The sequence below is a fragment of the Rutidosis leptorrhynchoides genome, chromosome 4 (assembly GCF_046630445.1).
Source record: "Rutidosis leptorrhynchoides isolate AG116_Rl617_1_P2 chromosome 4, CSIRO_AGI_Rlap_v1, whole genome shotgun sequence".
Classification (NCBI taxonomy): domain Eukaryota; kingdom Viridiplantae; phylum Streptophyta; class Magnoliopsida; order Asterales; family Asteraceae; genus Rutidosis; species Rutidosis leptorrhynchoides.
Genome location: NC_092336.1, coordinates 445,914,823 through 445,932,738, shown reverse-complemented (window position 1 = coordinate 445,932,738; position 17,916 = coordinate 445,914,823). Strand labels below are relative to the sequence as shown.

Here is a 17,916-nt window from a genome sequence, read left to right as displayed (position 1 = left end):
CATAAATAAAGGTTTAAAAAGCTTTACGTAGATTATCAAATAATGATAATCTAAAATATCCTATTTACACACGACCATTACATAATGGTTTACAATACAAATATGTTACATCGAAATCAGTTTCTTGAATGCAGTTTTTACACAATATCATACAAACATGGACTCCAAATCTTGTCCTTATTTTAGTATGCAACAGCGGAAGCTCTTAGTATTCACCTGAGAATAAACATGCTTTAAACGTCAACAAAAATGTTGGTGAGTTATAGGTTTAACCTATATATATCAAATCGTAACAATAGACCACAAGATTTCATATTTCAATACACATCCCATACATAGAGATAAAAATCATTCATATGGTGAACACCTGGTAACCGACATTAACAAGATGCATATATAAGAATATCCCCATCATTCCGGGACACCCTTCGGATATGATATAAATTTCGAAGTACTAAAGCATCCGGTACTTTGGATGGGGTTTGTTAGGCCCAATAGATCTATCTTTAGGATTCGCATCAATTAGGGTGTCTGTTCCCTAATTCTTAGATTACCAGACTTAATAAAAAGGGGCATATTCGATTTTGATAATTCAACCATAGAATGTAGTTTCACGTACTTGTGTCTATTTTGTAAATCATTTATAAAACCTGCATGTATTCTCATTCCAAAAATATTAGATTTTAAAAGTGGGACTATAACTCACATTCACAGATTTTTACTTCGTCGGGAAGTAAGACTTGGCCACTGGTTGATTCACGAACCTATAACAATATATACATATATATATCAAAGTATGTTCAAAATATATTTACAACACTTTTAATATATTTTGATGTTTTAAGTTTATTAAGTCAGCTGTCCTCGTTAGTAACCTACAACTAGTTGTCCACAGTTAGATGTACAGAAATAAATCGATAAATATTATCTTGAATCAATCCACGACCCAGTGTATACGTATCTCAGTATTGATCACAACTCAAACTATATATATTTTGGAATCAACCTCAACCCTGTATAGCTAACTCCAACATTCACATATAGAGTGTCTATGGTTGTTCCGAAATATATATAGATGTGTCGACATGATAGGTCGAAACATTGTATACGTGTCTATGGTATCTCAAGATTACATAATATACAATACAAGTTGATTAAGTTATGGTTGGAATAGATTTGTTACCAATTTTCACGTAGCTAAAATGAGAAAAATTATCCAATCTTGTTTTACCCATAACTTCTTCATTTTAAATCCGTTTTGAGTGAATAAAATTGCTATGGTTTCATATTGAACTCTATTTTATGAATCTAAACTGAAAAATTATAGGTTTATAGTCGGAAAAATAAGTTACAAGTCGTTTTTGTAAAGGTAGTCATTTCAGTCGAAAGAACGACGTCTAGATGACCATTTTAGAAAACATACTTCCACTTTGAGTTTAACCATAATTTTTGGATATAGTTTCATGTTCATAATAAAAATCATTTTCCCAGAATAACAACTTTTAAATCAAAGTTTATCATAGTTTTTAATTAACTAACCCAAAACAGCCCGCGGTGTTACTACGACGGCGTAAATCCGATTTTACGGTGTTTTTCGTGTTTCCAGGTTTTAAATCATTAAGTTAGCATATCATATAGATATAGAACATGTGTTTAGTTGATTTTAAAAGTCAAGTTAGAAGGATTAACTTTTATTTGCGAACAAGTTTAGAATTAACTAAACTATGTTCTAGTGATTACAAGTTTAAACCTTCGAATAAGATAGCTTTATATGTATGAATCGAATGATGTTATGAACATCATTACTACCTCAAGTTCCTTGGATAAACCTACTGGAAATGAGAAAAATAGATCTAGCTTCAAAGGATCCTTGGATGGCTTGAAAGTTCTTGAAGCAGAATCATGACACGAAAACAATTTCAAGTAAGATTTCCACTCGAAATAAGATTGTTATAGTTATAGAAATTGAATTAAAGTTTGAATATGATTATTACCTTGTATTAGAAAGATAACCTATTGTAAGTAACAAAGGTTTCTTGATCTTGGATGATTACTTGGAATGGATTTAGAAAACTTGGAAGTAAACTTGCAATCTTGGAAGTATTCTTGATCTTATGAAACTAGAACTTTTCGAATTTATGAAGAACACTTAGAACTTGAAGATAGAACTTGAGAGAGATCAATTAGATGAATAAAATTGAAGAATAAAAGTGTCTGTAGGTGTTTTTGGTCGTTGGTGTATGGATTAGATATAAAGGATATGTAATTTTGTTTTCATGTAAATAAGTCATGAATGATTACTCATATTTTTGTAATTTTATGAGATATTTCATGCTAGTTGCCAAATGATGGTTCCCACATGTGTTAGGTGACTCACATGGGCTGCTAAGAGCTGATCATTGGAGTGTATATACCAATAGTACATACATCTAAAAGCTGTGCATTGTACGAGTACGAATACGGGTGCATACGAGTAGAATTGTTGATGAAACTGAACGAGGATGTAATTGTAAGCATTTTTGTTAAGTAGAAGTATTTTGATAAGTGTCTTGAAGTCTTTCAAAAGTGTATGAATACATATTAAAACACTACATGTATATACATTTTAACTGAGTCGTTAAGTCATCGTTAGTCGTTACATGTAAATGTTGTTTTGAAACCTTTAGGTTAACGATCTTGTTGAATGTTGTTAACCCATTGTTTATTATAACAAATGAGATGTTAAATTGTTATATTATAATGATATTATGATATATAATATATCTTAGTATGATATATATACTGTTAAATGCCGTTACAACGATAATCGTTACATATATGTCTCGTTTCGAAATCATTAAGTTAGTAGTCTTATTTTTACATATGTATTTCATTGTTAATACACTTAATAATATATTTACTTATCATTTAACATAATTAACCAAGTGTATCAATATCTTAATATGATTCATATGTACCTAGTAAGACGTTGTTATAACGATAATCGTTATATATATCGTTTTCGAGTTTCTTAAATTAATAGTCTCATTTTTATGTATATAACTCATTGTTAAAATACCTAATGAGATACACACTTATAATAAAATCATGTTAACTATATATATAACCATATATATATGTCATCGTATAGTTTTTACAAGTTTTAACGTTCGTGAATCACCGGTCAACTTGGGTGGTCAATTGTCTATATGAAACCTATTTCAATTAATCAAGTCTTAACAAGTTTCATTGCTTAACATGTTGGAAACACTTAATCATGTAAATAACAATTTCATTTAATATATATATAAACATGGAAAAGTTTGGGTCACTACAGTACCTACCCGTTAAATAAATTTCGTCCCGAAATTTTAAGCAGTTGGAGGTGTTGACGTATCTTCTGGAAATAAATGCGAGTATTTCTTCTTCATCTGATCTTCATGCTCCCAGGTGAACTCGGGTCCTCTACGAGTATTCCATCGAACCTTAACAATCGGTATCTTGTTTTGTTTAAGTCTCTTAACCTAACGATCCATTATTTCGACGGGTTCTTCAATGAATTGAAGTTTTTCATTGATTTGGATTTCGTCCAACGAAATAGTGAGATCTTCTTTAGCAAAACATTTCTTCAAATTTGAGACGTGGAAAGTGTTATGTACAGCCGCGAGTTGATGAGGTAACTCAAGTCGGTAAGCTACTGGTCCGACACGATCAATAATCTTGAATGGTCCAATATACCTTGGATTTAATTTCCCTCGTTTACCAAATCTAACAACGCCTTTCCAAGGTGCAACTTTAAGCATGACCATCTATCCAATTTCAAATTCTATATCTTTTCTTTTAATGTCAGCGTAGCTCTTTTGTCGACTTTAGGCGGTTTTCAACCGTTGTTGAATTTGGATGATCTTCTCGGTAGTTTCTTGTATTATCTCCGGACCCATAATCTGTCTATCCCCTACTTCACTCCAACAAATTGGAGACCTGCACTTTCTACCATAAAGTGCTTTAAACGGTGCCATCTCAATGCTTGAATGGTAGCTGTTGTTGTAGGAAAATTCTGCTAACGGTAGATGTCGATCCCAACTGTTTCCGAAATCAATAACACATGCTCGTAGCATGTCTTCAAGCGTTTGTATCGTCCTTTCGCTCTGCCCATCAATTTGTGGATGATAGGCAGTACTCATGTCTAGACGAGTTCCTAATGCTTGCTGTAATGTCTGCCAGAATCTTGAAATAAATCTGCCATCCCTATCAGAGATAATAGAGATTGGTATTCCATGTCTGGAGATGACTTCCTTCAAATACAGTCGTGCTAACTTCTCCATCTTGTCATCTTCTCTTATTGGCAGGAAGTGTGCTGATTTGGTGAGACGATCAACTATTACCCAAATAGTATCAAAACCACTTGCAGTCCTTGGCAATTTAGTGATGAAATCCATGGTAATGTTTTCCCATTTCCATTCCGGGATTTCGGGTTGTTGAAGTAGACCTGATGGTTTCTGATGTTCAGCTTTGACCTTAGAACACATCAAACATTCTCCTATATATTTAGCAATATCGGCTTTCATACCTGGCCACCAAAAATGTTTCTTAAGATCCTTGTACATCTTCCCCGTTCCAGGATGTATTGAGTATCTGGTTTTATGAGCTTCTCTAAGTACCATTTCTCTCATATCTCCAAATTTTGGTACCCAAATTCTTTCAGCCCTATACCGGGTTCCGTCTTCCCGAATATTAAGATGCTTCTTCGATCCTTTTGGGTATTTCATCCTTTAAATTTCCCTCTTTTAAAACTCCTTGTTGCGCCTCCTTTATTTGAGTAGTAAGGTTAGTGTGAATCATTATATTCATAGATTTTACTCGAATGGGTTCTCTGTCCTTTCTGCTCAAGGCGTCGGCTACCACATTTGCCTTCCCCGGGTGGTAACGAATCTCAAAGTCGTAATCATTCAACAATTCAATCCACCTACGCTGCCTCATATTCAGTTGTTTCTGATTAAATATGTGTTGAAGACTTTTGTGGTCGGTATATATAATACTTTTGACCCCATATAAGTAGTGCCTCCAAGTCTTTAATGCAAAAACAACCGCGCCTAATTCCAAATCATGCGTCGTATAATTTTGCTCGTGAATCTTCAATTGTCTAGACGCATAAGCAATCACCTTCGTCCGTTGCATTAATACACAACCGAGACCTTGCTTTGATGCGTCACAATAAATCACAAAATCATCATTCCCTAAAGGCAATGACAATATAGGTGCCGTAGTTAGCATTTTCTTCAATAACTGAAACGCTTTCTCTTGTTCATCCTTCCATTTAAATTTCTTCCCTTTATGCGTTAATGCAGTCAAGGGTTTTGCTATTCTGGAAAAGTCTTGGATGAACCTTCTGTAGTAACCAGCTAGTCCTAAAAACTGGCGTATGTGTTTCGGAGTTTTCGGGGTTTCCCAGTTTTCAACAGTTTCTATCTTTGCCGGATCCACCTTAATACCTTTTTTGTTCACTATGTGACCGAGGAATTGAACTTCTTCCAACCAAAATGCACACTTTGAAAATTTAGCGTACAATTCTTCCTTCCTCAATACTTCTAACACCTTTCTCAAATGTTCACCGTGTTCTTGGTCATTCTTTGAGTAAATAAGTATGTCATCAATGAAAACAATGACAAACTTGTCAAGGTATGGTCCACACACTCGGTTCATAAGGTCCATGAACACAGCTGGTGCATTAGTTAAACCAAACGGCATGACCATAAACTTGTAATGACCGTAACGTGTTCTAAAAGCAGTCTTTGGAATATCATCTTCTTTCACCAGCATTTGATGATACCCGGAACGTAAGTCAATCTTTGAATAAACAGACGAGCCTTGTAGTTGATCAAATAAGTCATCAATTCTCGGTAGTGGGTAACGGTTCTTGATGGTAAGTTTGTTCAACTCTCGGTAGTCGATACACAACCTGAATGTACCATCTTTCTTCTTGACAAACAAAATAGGAGCTCCCCACGGTGATGTACTTGGTCGAATGAAACCACGCTCTAAAAGTTCTTGTAATTGGCTTTGCAGTTCTTTCATCTCGCTGGGTGCGAGTCTGTAAGGAGTACGAGCTATTGGTGCAGCTCCTGGTACAAGATCTATTTGAAATTCAACGGATCGATGTGGGGGTAATCCCGGTAATTCTTTCGAAAATACATCGGGAAATTCTTTTGCGACGGGAACATCATTGATGCTCTTTTCTTCAGTTTGTACTTTCTCGACGTGTGCTAGAACAGTATACAACCTTTTCTTATTAGTTTTTGTGCCTTCAAATTACTAATAAGATGTAGCTTCATGTTGCCCTTTTCTCCGTACACCATTAAGGGTTCTCCTTCTTCTCGTACAATGCGAATTGCATTTTTATAACATACGATCTCTGCTTTCACCTTCTTCAGCCAGTCCATGCCAACTATTACATCAAAACTCCCTAACTCTACTGGTATCAAATCAATCTTAAATATTTCGCTACCCAGTTTAATTTCTCGATTCCGGCATATATTATCTGCTGAAATTAATTTACCGTTTGCTAATTCGAGTAAAAATTTACTATCCAACGGCGTCAATGGACAACTTAATTTAGCACAAAAATCTCTACTCATATAGCTTCTATCCACACCCTAATCAAATAAAACGTAAGCAGATTTATTGTCAATAAGAAACGTACCCGTAACAAGCTCCGGGTCTTCCTGTGCCTCTGCCGCATTAATATTGAAAACTCTTCTGCGGCCTTGTCCATTCGTGTTCTCCTGGTTCGGGCAATTTATAATAATGTGGCCCGGTTTTCCACATTTATAACAAACTACATTGGCATAACTTGCTCCGACACTACTTGCTCCGCCATTACTCGTTCCGACACCATTTGTTCCTTTCGTTCTGTTAACCCCTGGTCCGTAGACCTCACACTTCGCCGCGCTATGACCATTTCTTTTACACTTGTTGCAAAATTTGGTGCAGAACCCCGAGTGATACTTTTCACACCTTTGGCATAGCTGCTTCTGATTGTTGTTGTTGTTGTGATTGTTATTGTTGTTGGGATGATTGTTGTAGTTGTTGTTGTTATTGTTGTTGTTGTTGTTGTTGTTGTTGGGCCGTTTGTTGTAGTTACGATTGATGTTGCGATTGTTGGGATAATTGTTGCGATTATTATTGTAATTGCTGTTGTTGTTGTATTGGTGATTCTTATCACCGTTTTCCTCCCACTTTCTTTTGACTTGCTTCACCTTGGCCTCTTCAGCCGTCTGTTCTTTAATTCTTTCCTCAATCTGGTTCACTAGTTTATGAGCCATTCTACATGCCTGTTGTATGGAGGCGGGCTCGTGTGAACTTATATCTTCTTGGATTCTTTCCGGTAATCCTTTCACAAATGCATCGATCTTCTCTTCCTCATCTTCGAACGCTCCCGGACACAATAGGCACAATTCTGTGAATCGTCTTTCGTACGTGGTAATATCAAATCCTTGGGTTCGTAACCCTCTAAGTTCTGTCTTGAGCTTATTGACCTCGGTTCTGGGACGGTACTTCTCGTTCATCAAGTGCTTGAATGCTGACCACAGTAATGCGTACGCATCATCTTGTCCCACTTGCTTTAGATAGGTATTCCACCATGTTAACGCAGAACCTGTGAAGGTATGCGTAGCGTACTTCACTTTGTCCTCTTCAGTACACTTACTTATGGAAAACACCGATTCGACCTTCTCGGTCCACCATTTCAATCCGATCGGTCCTTCGGTTCCATCAAATTCCAAAGGTTTACAGGCAGTGAATTCTTTGTAGGTGCATCCTACATGATTTCCTGTACTGCTAGATCTAAGGTTATTGTTGGTATGTAGCGCAGCCTGTACTGCGGCTATGTTTAAAGCTAGAAAAGTACGGAATTCCTCTTCATTCATATTCACGGTGTGTCGAGTAGTCGGTGCCATTTCCTTCAAAATAGTCAAATGGAACAAGTTAATCATACAGAATATTAAGAGTAGTTAATAGTATTTCGTAGCATAATATGAACTCATTTATAAAAGCTTTTTCTTCATATTAGCGTTTTATAAGTTTAAATTCGGGTAGTACCTACCCGTTAAGTTCATACTTAGTAGCTAATATACAATTCAACTACTACAATTCTATATGAAAAACTGATTATAATAATATTTCGCGTTCAAACTTTTATACAATATTTTACAAACTTACAACACCGCTTATTTTACATAAAGCATGAAATATAGTACACAATAACTTTGATACAAGATAGTTGTGAAGATAATTCTAGCTAGTACACAAGTCGTTCAGCAAAGGTAATAAAGACACGTAATTCATACGTCCAGAAACAAGTCATGCATTCTGGTTTTACTAGGACTACTTCCCATCCTTGGTCTTGTGGAACATAATCGTTATGGCCATTGATAAGACAGCGTGTTGTAACATCGTCAAAGGGACGAGGGTTACGCAATGACCAACAGTCTCGTAATAACCTAAAAACCTCATTTCTTACCCCAATTACCGACTCCGTCACTTGTAGGAACGTTTTGTTTAATAGTTGTAGCCTAATGTTCTTTTTCTCACTTTGGTGAGAAGCGAACATTACTAACCCGTAAGCATAGCATGCTTCTTTATGTTGCATGTTAGCCGCTTTTTCTAAATCATGAAGTCCTATATTCGGATACATTGAGTCAAAATAATTTCTTAACCCGTTGAGTAAAATAGCATTTGGGTTCCCCGCAATATATGCATCAAAGTAAACACATCGTAACTTATGGGTTTCCCAATGTGATATCCCCCATCTTTCAAACGAAAGTCTCTTATAAACCAAGACATTTTTGGAACGTTCTTCGAATGTCTTACAAACTGATTTCGCCGTAAATAGTTGTGCCGAAGAATTCTGACCGACTCTAGACAAGATTTCATCAATCATGTCTCCAGGTAGGTCTCTTAAAATATTGGGTTGTCTATCCATTTTGTGTTTTTATACTGTAAAATAGACAAGAGTTAGATTCATAAAAAAAAATACTTATTAATACAAGCAATTTTTACATATATCATAAAGCATAAGCACACTATATTACATATATTACACCACATGAATACAACTATCTTATTCCGACTTGCTCGTTTCTTCTTCTTCGGTTTTGGTTCGTTTTGCCAAGTTTCTAGGGATATATGATGTTTCCCTAATACGAGCTGTCGTTTTCCACAACGGTTTAGAAAAACCTGGTGGTTTAGAGGTTCACGGGTCATTGTTACAACTTAAGGGCTTCGGGGGTTGACGATACATATAAAGTTCATCGGGGTTGGAATTAGATTTCTCTATTTTTATGCCCTTTCCTTTATTATTTTCTTTTGCCTTTTTAAATTCAGTTGGGGTAATTTCTATAACATCATCGGAATTCTCGTCGGAATCCGATTCATCGGAGAATTGGTAATCCTTCCAATATTTTGCTTCCTTGGCGGAAACACCATTGACCATAATTAACCTTGGTCGGTTGGTTGAGGATTTTCTTTTACTTAACCGTTTTATTATTTCCCCCACCGGTTCTATTTCCTCCTCCGGTTCCTCCTCTTCCGGTTCTGATTCTTCTTCCGGTTCTTCTTCGGGAACTTGTGAATCAGTCCAATATATATTCGACTCTTCGTTATTATTAGGTGAGTCAATGGGATTTGTGCTAGAGGTAGACATCTATCACACAATATCAAACATGTTAAGAGATTAATATATCACATAATATATACATGTTAATAATATATAGTTTCCAACAAAAATGTTAAACAATCATTTTTAAAGAAAACACGGTCGAAGTCCAGACTCACTAATGCATCCTAACAAACTCGATAAGACACACTAATGCAAATTTTCTGGTTCTCTAAGACCAACGCTCGGATACCAACTGAAATGTCCCGTTCTTATTGATTAAAAACGTTCCATATTAATTGATTTCGTTGCGAGGTTTTGACCTCTATATGAGACGTTTTTCAAAGACTGCATTCATTTTTAAAACAAACCATAACCTTTATTTCATAAATAAAGGTTTAAAAAGCTTTACGTAGATTATCAAATAATGATAATCTAAAATATCCTGTTTACACACGACCATTACATAATGGTTTACAATACAAATATGTTACATCGAAATCAGTTTCTTGAATGCAGTTTTTACATAATATCATACAAACATGGACTCCAAATCTTGTCCTTATTTTAGTATGCAACAGCAGAAGCTCTTAGTATTCACCTGAGAATAAACATGCTTTAAACGTCAACAAAAATGTTGGTGAGTTATAGGTTTAACCTATATATATCAAATCGTAACAATAGACCACAAGATTTCATATTTCAATACACATCCCATACATAGAGATAAAAATCATTCATATGGTGAACACCTGATAACCGACATTAACAAGATGCATATATAAGAATATCCCCATCATTCCGGGACACCCTTCGGATATGATATAAATTTCGAAGTACTAAAGCATCCGGTACTTTGGATGGGGTTTGTTAGGCCCAATAGATCTATCTTTAGGATTCGCGTCAATTAGGGTATCTGTTCCCTAATTCTTAGATTACCAGACTTAATAAAAAGGGGCATATTCGATTTCGATAATTCAACCATAGAATGTAGTTTCACGTACTTGTGTCTATTTTGTAAATCATTTATAAAACCTGCATGTATTCTCATCTCAAAAATATTAGATTTTAAAAGTGGGACTATAACTCACATTCACAGATTTTTACTTCGTCGGGAAGTAAGACTTGGCCACTGGTTGATTCACGAACCTATAACAATATATACATATATATCAAAGTATGTTCAAAATATATTTACAACACTTTTAATATATTTTGATGTTTTAAGTTTATTAAGTCAGCTGTCCTCGTTAGTAACCTACAACTAGTTGTCCACAGTTAGATGTACAGAAATAAATCGATAAATATTATCTTGAATCAATCTACGACCCAGTGTATACGTATCTCAGTATTGATCACAACTCAAACTATATATATTTTGGAATCAACCTCAACCCTGTATAGCTAACTCCAACATTCACATATAGAGTGTCTATGGTTGTTCCGAAATATATATAGATGTATCGACATGATAGGTCGAAACATTGTATACGTGTCTACGGTATCTCAAGATTATATAATATACAATACAAGTTGATTAAGTTATGGTTGGAATAGATTTGTTACCAATTTTCACGTAGCTAAAATGAGAAAAATTATCCAATCTTGTTTTACCCATAACTTCTTCATTTTAAATCCGTTTTGAGTGAATCAAATTGCTATGGTTTCATATTGAACTCTATTTTATGAATCTAAACAGAAAATGTATAGGTTTATAGTCGGAAAAATAAGTTACAAGTCGTTTTTGTAAAGGTAGTCATTTCAGTCGAAAGAACGACGTCTAGATGACCATTTTAGAAAACATACTTCCACTTTGAGTTTAACCATAATTTTTGGATATAGTTTCATGTCCATAATAAAAATCATTTTCCCAGAATAACAACTTTTAAATCAAAGTTTATCATAGTTTTTAATTAACTAACCCAAAACAGCCCGCGGTGTTACTACGACGGCGTAAATCCGGTTTTACGGTGTTTTTCGTGTTTCCAGGTTTTAAATCATTAAGTTAGCATATCATATAAATATATAACATGTGTTTAGTTGATTTTAAAAGTCAAGTTATAAGGATTAACTTTTATTTACGAACAAGTTTAGAATTAACTAAACTATGTTCTAGTGATTACAAGTTTAAACCTTCGAATAAGATAGCTTTATATGTATGAATCGAATGATGTTATGAACATCATTACTACCTCAAGTTCCTTGGATAAACCTACTGGAAATGAGAAAAATAGATCTAGCTTCAAAGGATCCTTGGATGGCTTGAAAGTTCTTGAAGCAGAATCATGACACGAAAACAATTTCAAGTAAGATTTCCACTCGAAATAAGATTGTTATAGTTATAGAAATTGAATTAAAGTTTGAATATGATTATTACATTGTATTAGAAAGATAACCTACTGTAAGTAACAAAGGTTTCTTGATCTTGGATGATTACTTGGAATGGATTTAGAAAACTTGGAAGTAAACTTGCAATCTTGGAAGTATTCTTGATCTTATGAAACTAGAACTTTTGGAATTTATGAAGAATACTTAGAACTTGAAGATAGAACTTGAGAGAGATCAATTAGATGAAGAAAATTGAAGAATGAAAGTGTTTGTAGGTGTTTTTGGTCGTTGGTGTATGGATTAGATATAAAGGTTATGTAATTTTGTTTTCATGTAAATAAGTCATGAATGATTACTCATATTTTTGTAATTTTATGAGATATTTCATGCTAGTTGCCAAATGATGGTTTCCACATGTGTTAGGTGACTCACATGGGCTGCTAAGAGCTGATCATTGCAGTGTATATACCAATAGTACATACATCTAAAAGCTGTGTATTGTACGAGTACGAATACGGGTGCATACGAGTAGAATTGTTGATGAAACTGAACGAGGATGTAATTGTAAGCATTTTTGTTAAGTAGAAGTATTTTGATAAGTGTCTTGAAGTCTTTCAAAATGTATGAATACATATTAAAACACTACATGTATATACATTTTAACTGAGTCGTTAAGTCATCGTTAGTCGTTACATGTAAATGTTGTTTTGAAACCTTTAGGTTAACGATCTTGTTGAATGTTGTTAACCCATTGTTTATTATAACAAATGAGATGTTAAATTGTTATATTATCATGATATTATGATATATAATATATCTTAGTATGATATATATATACAGTTAAATGCCGTTACAACGATAATCGTTACATATATGTCTCGTTTCGAAATCATTAAGTTAGTAGTCTTATTTTTACATATGTATTTCATTGTTACTACACTTAATAATATATTTACTTATCATTTAACATAATTAACCAAGTGTATAAATATCTTAATATGATTCATATGTACCTAGTAAGACGTTGTTATAACGATAATCGTTATATATATCGTTTTCGAGTTTCTTAAATTAATAGTCTCATTTTTATGTATATAACTCATTGTTAAAATACCTAATGAGATACACACTTATAATAAAATCATGTTAACTATATATATATAACCATATATATATGTCATCGTATAGTTTTTACAAGTTTTAACGTTCGTGAATCACCGGTCAACTTGGGTGGTCAATTGTCTATATGAAACCTATTTCAATTAATCAAGTCTTAACAAGTTCGATTGCTTAACATGTTGGAAACACTTAATCATGTAAATAACAATTTCATTTAATATATATATATAAACATGGAAAAGTTCTGGTCACTACATCATTTTTCTTGAAACTAAAACTTTGTAAGTTCAAGAACATGGAAGTTAAACTTTCTAGTTATAACTTTAAACACTTATGTTGGATCTAAGTTTCTATAGCTTATGGTCTTCCAAATTTTGTCTAAAACAAAAGCTTATAAGCTTATATACATTTTACAAGATAAAAATCTAAGTTTCATAACTTATGGTTTTATTAAAGTAAAGATCCAAGTTCCATAACTTAGGGTTTAACTTAAGAACACTAGATCTAGACTTTCTAGTCTAGGATCTTCAATATCTAACTAAGATCTAAGTTCTACAACTTAAGATCTTGTTTATTTAGTTTACATTCAAGTTTATAGCTTAATATTACTATTAGAACTCATGTATGTGCCGGATCTAAGATCTTGATGTAACTTTGGTTCATCAACCTTCATACAACTCTTAAATGAGTTGTGCTATTTATCTTAGACATACACTAGTGTCATGATGGTTAAAACTTGGTAAAGATGATGCAAATACATCAACGAGTTGTACACTTGAAGCTACAAGCATCAAGGATGAGAACCGTGATGAGCATCAAGCACCAAGAATCCACCGAAGCACTTTTCTTACTGATTTCTGGATCTGATCAGGCTCCTGGGCTACTGTAAAAGTTGATTTCCAGTTATTTTGGTTCGAGTAGATGATTTTCCGTTTAGGCCTCGTCTTAATCCGATTTACGGTTTAGAATTTATAGCCTTCCGAAAGTCACTACGCCCTTTTAACGTTGTGCTGAAATTTCTGACCTACTCGCACTTAAACCATCGCCACGGTCAAACGAAGATGAGTTTGGTTCTGAAAATTGGTCAGTGGTTAAATGACTCGTATACGGAGCCATGCCCACTGGTCTCACCTCATTTCAATTTGTATAGAGGTCGTGGCAGCTTAACGAAGTCAGCCTTTGTTTCGGTCTCTATTCTTGATTTAAAACTTACTTTACTTTTTACTTATGTTGTTGAATGATGATGATACTTAAGACCTAATTTACATACTTTTAAACCTTTGGGAACGATTTACTGACTTAGTAACTTTTGACTTAGGTTGAGGACCTTTCGGACCAACTACTTGCTTACTTATCTCGTACCGACTTTACTACTTTTTCACTGTGAGTTATAGCATTCCTTTTACTTTAACTATTTTGGGAACTGAGATTACATGCGCTTTTTACGTTTTACATACTAGGCACGAGTACTTAAACTTTATATATGTGTGGGTTATACAACGGCATAAACTTTCTCCTTAGCTCGGTAACGTTTAGTCATTGGTCTTTGAACCGGTGAACGCGAATCTTAGATATGGAAACATAGGGTTTGACATCCCCACTCGGGCTAGTCGCGCTAGCATTTAACGGGTGTTTAATACTTCGTAAACTTACGCACTCGCCAAGTGTACTTTTAGGGGGTGATATTACGTTAAGTTAGTTACCAAGTGCCTACGGTTAAGCATATACTTTTCATACTGTTTTGAAATACGAAATCTCGTGGCCTACCTTACATTACTGTTACATTTAAATTATAGCTCACCAACATTCGTGTTGACGTTTTTAAGCATGTTTTCTCAGGTGCTTAGAGGTTTGATGCTTCCGTTGTAGTAGTCTTGCTGTGTAGACTCCCGCTGCTTTTGTTAGAGATGTCTCTGCATGAAACGTTTACCTTGCATTAACAAACTATGTTACTTTTGAAACAATGAATTTGTAATGACCATTGGGTCTCGTACTTATGTTAATTGCTTCTATTCGTAGAAGCCTACTATCGTTTGTAAAACTTTTGATGTTGGTTATGACATCACCCTTTCTTATGAATGCAAATTTATTTTAAAACAACATATAGTGTTTGACCTTGTAATGATCTTGTTGTTGATGATCCGTACACGTTATTTTTGTACGGGGCATCACAATACCCTTCCGACTTCATTTAGCATTGAACCTCGAATATTTGGGTGCTCCATCTTTGTTCACATTCCAAAACATGAGCGCACCAAACTAGATCCATGTGCGGAAAAATGTGTCATGGTTGGCTATGGAATAAACCAAAAAGGATATCGATGTTATAGTCCAAAAAGGCGTCATGTTTTTACCACAATGAATTGTGATTTTGTTGAAACTGAATATTTTTACAATAATACCCAACTCACGAGTGAGAGGGAGAATAAAAGTAATGACACTCTCAGTTGGATGACATGGGTTCCATATCAAATACATCAAACACAAAACCCTGAACCACCTCAAACACGAGAGCCCGAACCAACATAAAACCCCGAACCTATACAAACTCCAACTCTAAACCCCGAGCCAACACAACCAACACAAAACCATGAACCCACAGAAACTATCCCACCAAACCATGAGACTACTGAAACCTCCTCGAACAATGAACATCAAATCCATGAGGAACAAAATGACACAAATTCCGATGAAACCACCCCACGATATGTCCTACCTCAAAGAGTCAATAGAGGTGTCCCACCTAAACGATACTCACCTGAAAAAGAAGCACAAAGATCCAGATATACTATGGCTAATATAGCAAAGGGAAATCTATCAAAAGAAGCTCATCAGTTTAATTCCGTAATTTACTCTGAAAATATTCCAACTTCCGTTGAACAAGCTCTAAAATCAAAAAACTAGAAAGAAGCAATGAAAGTTGAGATGAAAGCCTTGAATGAAAATAACACGTGGGAAAAATGTGCCATGCCTCAAGGAAAAAAACTAGTGGGATGTCGATGGGTATTTACGATAAAATATAAACCAGATGGAACTATTGAAAGATATAAAGCTCGACTGGTGGCGAAAGGATACACTCAGACACATGGGATCGATTACTCCGAAACCTTTTCACCAGTTGCAAAGATTGATACCATTAGAGTTCTCTTTTCTATCGCTGCAAATGAAGATTGGTCACTTCACCAATTTGATGTGAAGAATGCCTTTCTACATGGCGAATTAAAGGAAGAAGTCTATATGGAAGCACCACCGGGATTCACTGACAACTTCAAAAACAGGGAAGTTTGTCGACTTAAAAAGGCTTTATATGGGTTGAAACAATCCCCACGGGCTTGGTTTGGGAGATTTACGTTTTTTTATGAAAAAACACGATTTCAAACAAAGTAATTCGGATCATACTCTCTTCTTTAAACGAAAAAGAAAGTTAATTACATGTTTAATCATTTATGTTGATGATATGATAATAACAGGAAATGATAAAGAGGAAATTTCTAACTTAAAATGAACTTATTTAAAGAATTTGAAGTGAAAGACTTGGGCAGACTTAAGTATTTTTTGGGGATTGAGGTATTACGATCCCAACAGGGAATATTTATCTGTCAAAAGAAGTATGTTCTTGATTTTCTTGCAGAAACATGTATGATTGATTGCAAGCCAGCTGATACTCCAATGATTCCAAACCAAAAGTTATATACGGAAGACGAAGCTGATCTTGCTGACAAAGGGCAATACCAAAGGATGGTGGGAAAACTCATCTATCTTGCTCACACCCGACCAGATATAGCACATGCAGTTGGAGTTGTGAGCCAGTTTATGCATCAACCACAGGTTCACCATATGGAAGCTGTAATGAGGATCATCAGATACTTAAAGAAAATAGCAGGCAATGGAGTTGTATTCAAAAAGAATGGGCACCTTGAAGCACAAATTTATACGGATGCAAGTTGGGCTGGAGAAAAAGGAGATAGACGATCAACGTCAGGATTCTTCACAATAGTTGGAGGAAACTTAGTTGCGTGGAAGAGTAAGAAACAAAAGGTCGTTTCCTTATCTAGTGCTGAATCAGAATTTAGAGGAATCGCAAAGGGAGTGGTGGAAGCGTTATGGATTTGAAAACTCTTGATAGAAATAGGATTCCCTCCAAAAGAAGCTATTTAGATCCTCTGCGATAATGAAGCAGCAATCGCTATCTCAGAAAATCCAGTTCAACATGATCGAACAAAACATGTTGAAGTGGATAGACACTTTATCAGAGAAAAGTTAGATGCAGAAATAATTTCTTTACCATCAATCAGATCAGAAGATCAGCTTGCCGACATCCTCACGAAATCTGTCAACGGAAGACTCTTCAGCGAAGTTCTTGGCAAGTTGAATATTGAAAACTCCACTATTCAACTTGAGGGGGAGTGTTAGAATACAAGTACCACCAAATTGTCAACTTACCTTTTATAGTAAGTTGGCTTTGGGATCAGAAGATAGAATCTTCATCATTTCCACAAATGGAAGATCACAAGACAACAAAATCCAGCCATGTTCAACGGATAGTAATAGGTTTCACCAACAGCTATTTCCAAAAATGTAAAAGAGGTTCCAAAAGACTTTTGGATCCATACCTTGTTAGGGAATTAGCTGTTAGACATCCTAGTTTATAAATATACACTGTGTAATTGATAAACAAATAATGAAGACTGTATCAATTCAAGCTTATAATCAAAAACCGATCAATACAATCTTTAATTCTTAACAGAATATGGTATGACACATGTCCTATTTAGGTATGAGATTTATGTAGATTAATGATGATTAATGATATATAGAAGATAGATAGATAGATAGAT

General features: G+C 34.8%; 1 protein-coding gene across 1 annotated transcript; it reads left to right on the top strand.

Moving 5' to 3' along the window:
• Positions 1–15,991: 15,991 nt before the first annotated feature.
• LOC139842154 (secreted RxLR effector protein 161-like) lies at positions 15,992–17,191 on the top strand. The gene is made up of 2 exons (XM_071832327.1): positions 15,992–16,219; positions 16,907–17,191. The coding sequence occupies exons 1-2, from the start codon at positions 15,992–15,994 to the stop codon at positions 17,189–17,191; spliced, it is 513 nt and encodes a 170-aa protein (XP_071688428.1).
• Positions 17,192–17,916: the final 725 nt, after the last annotated feature.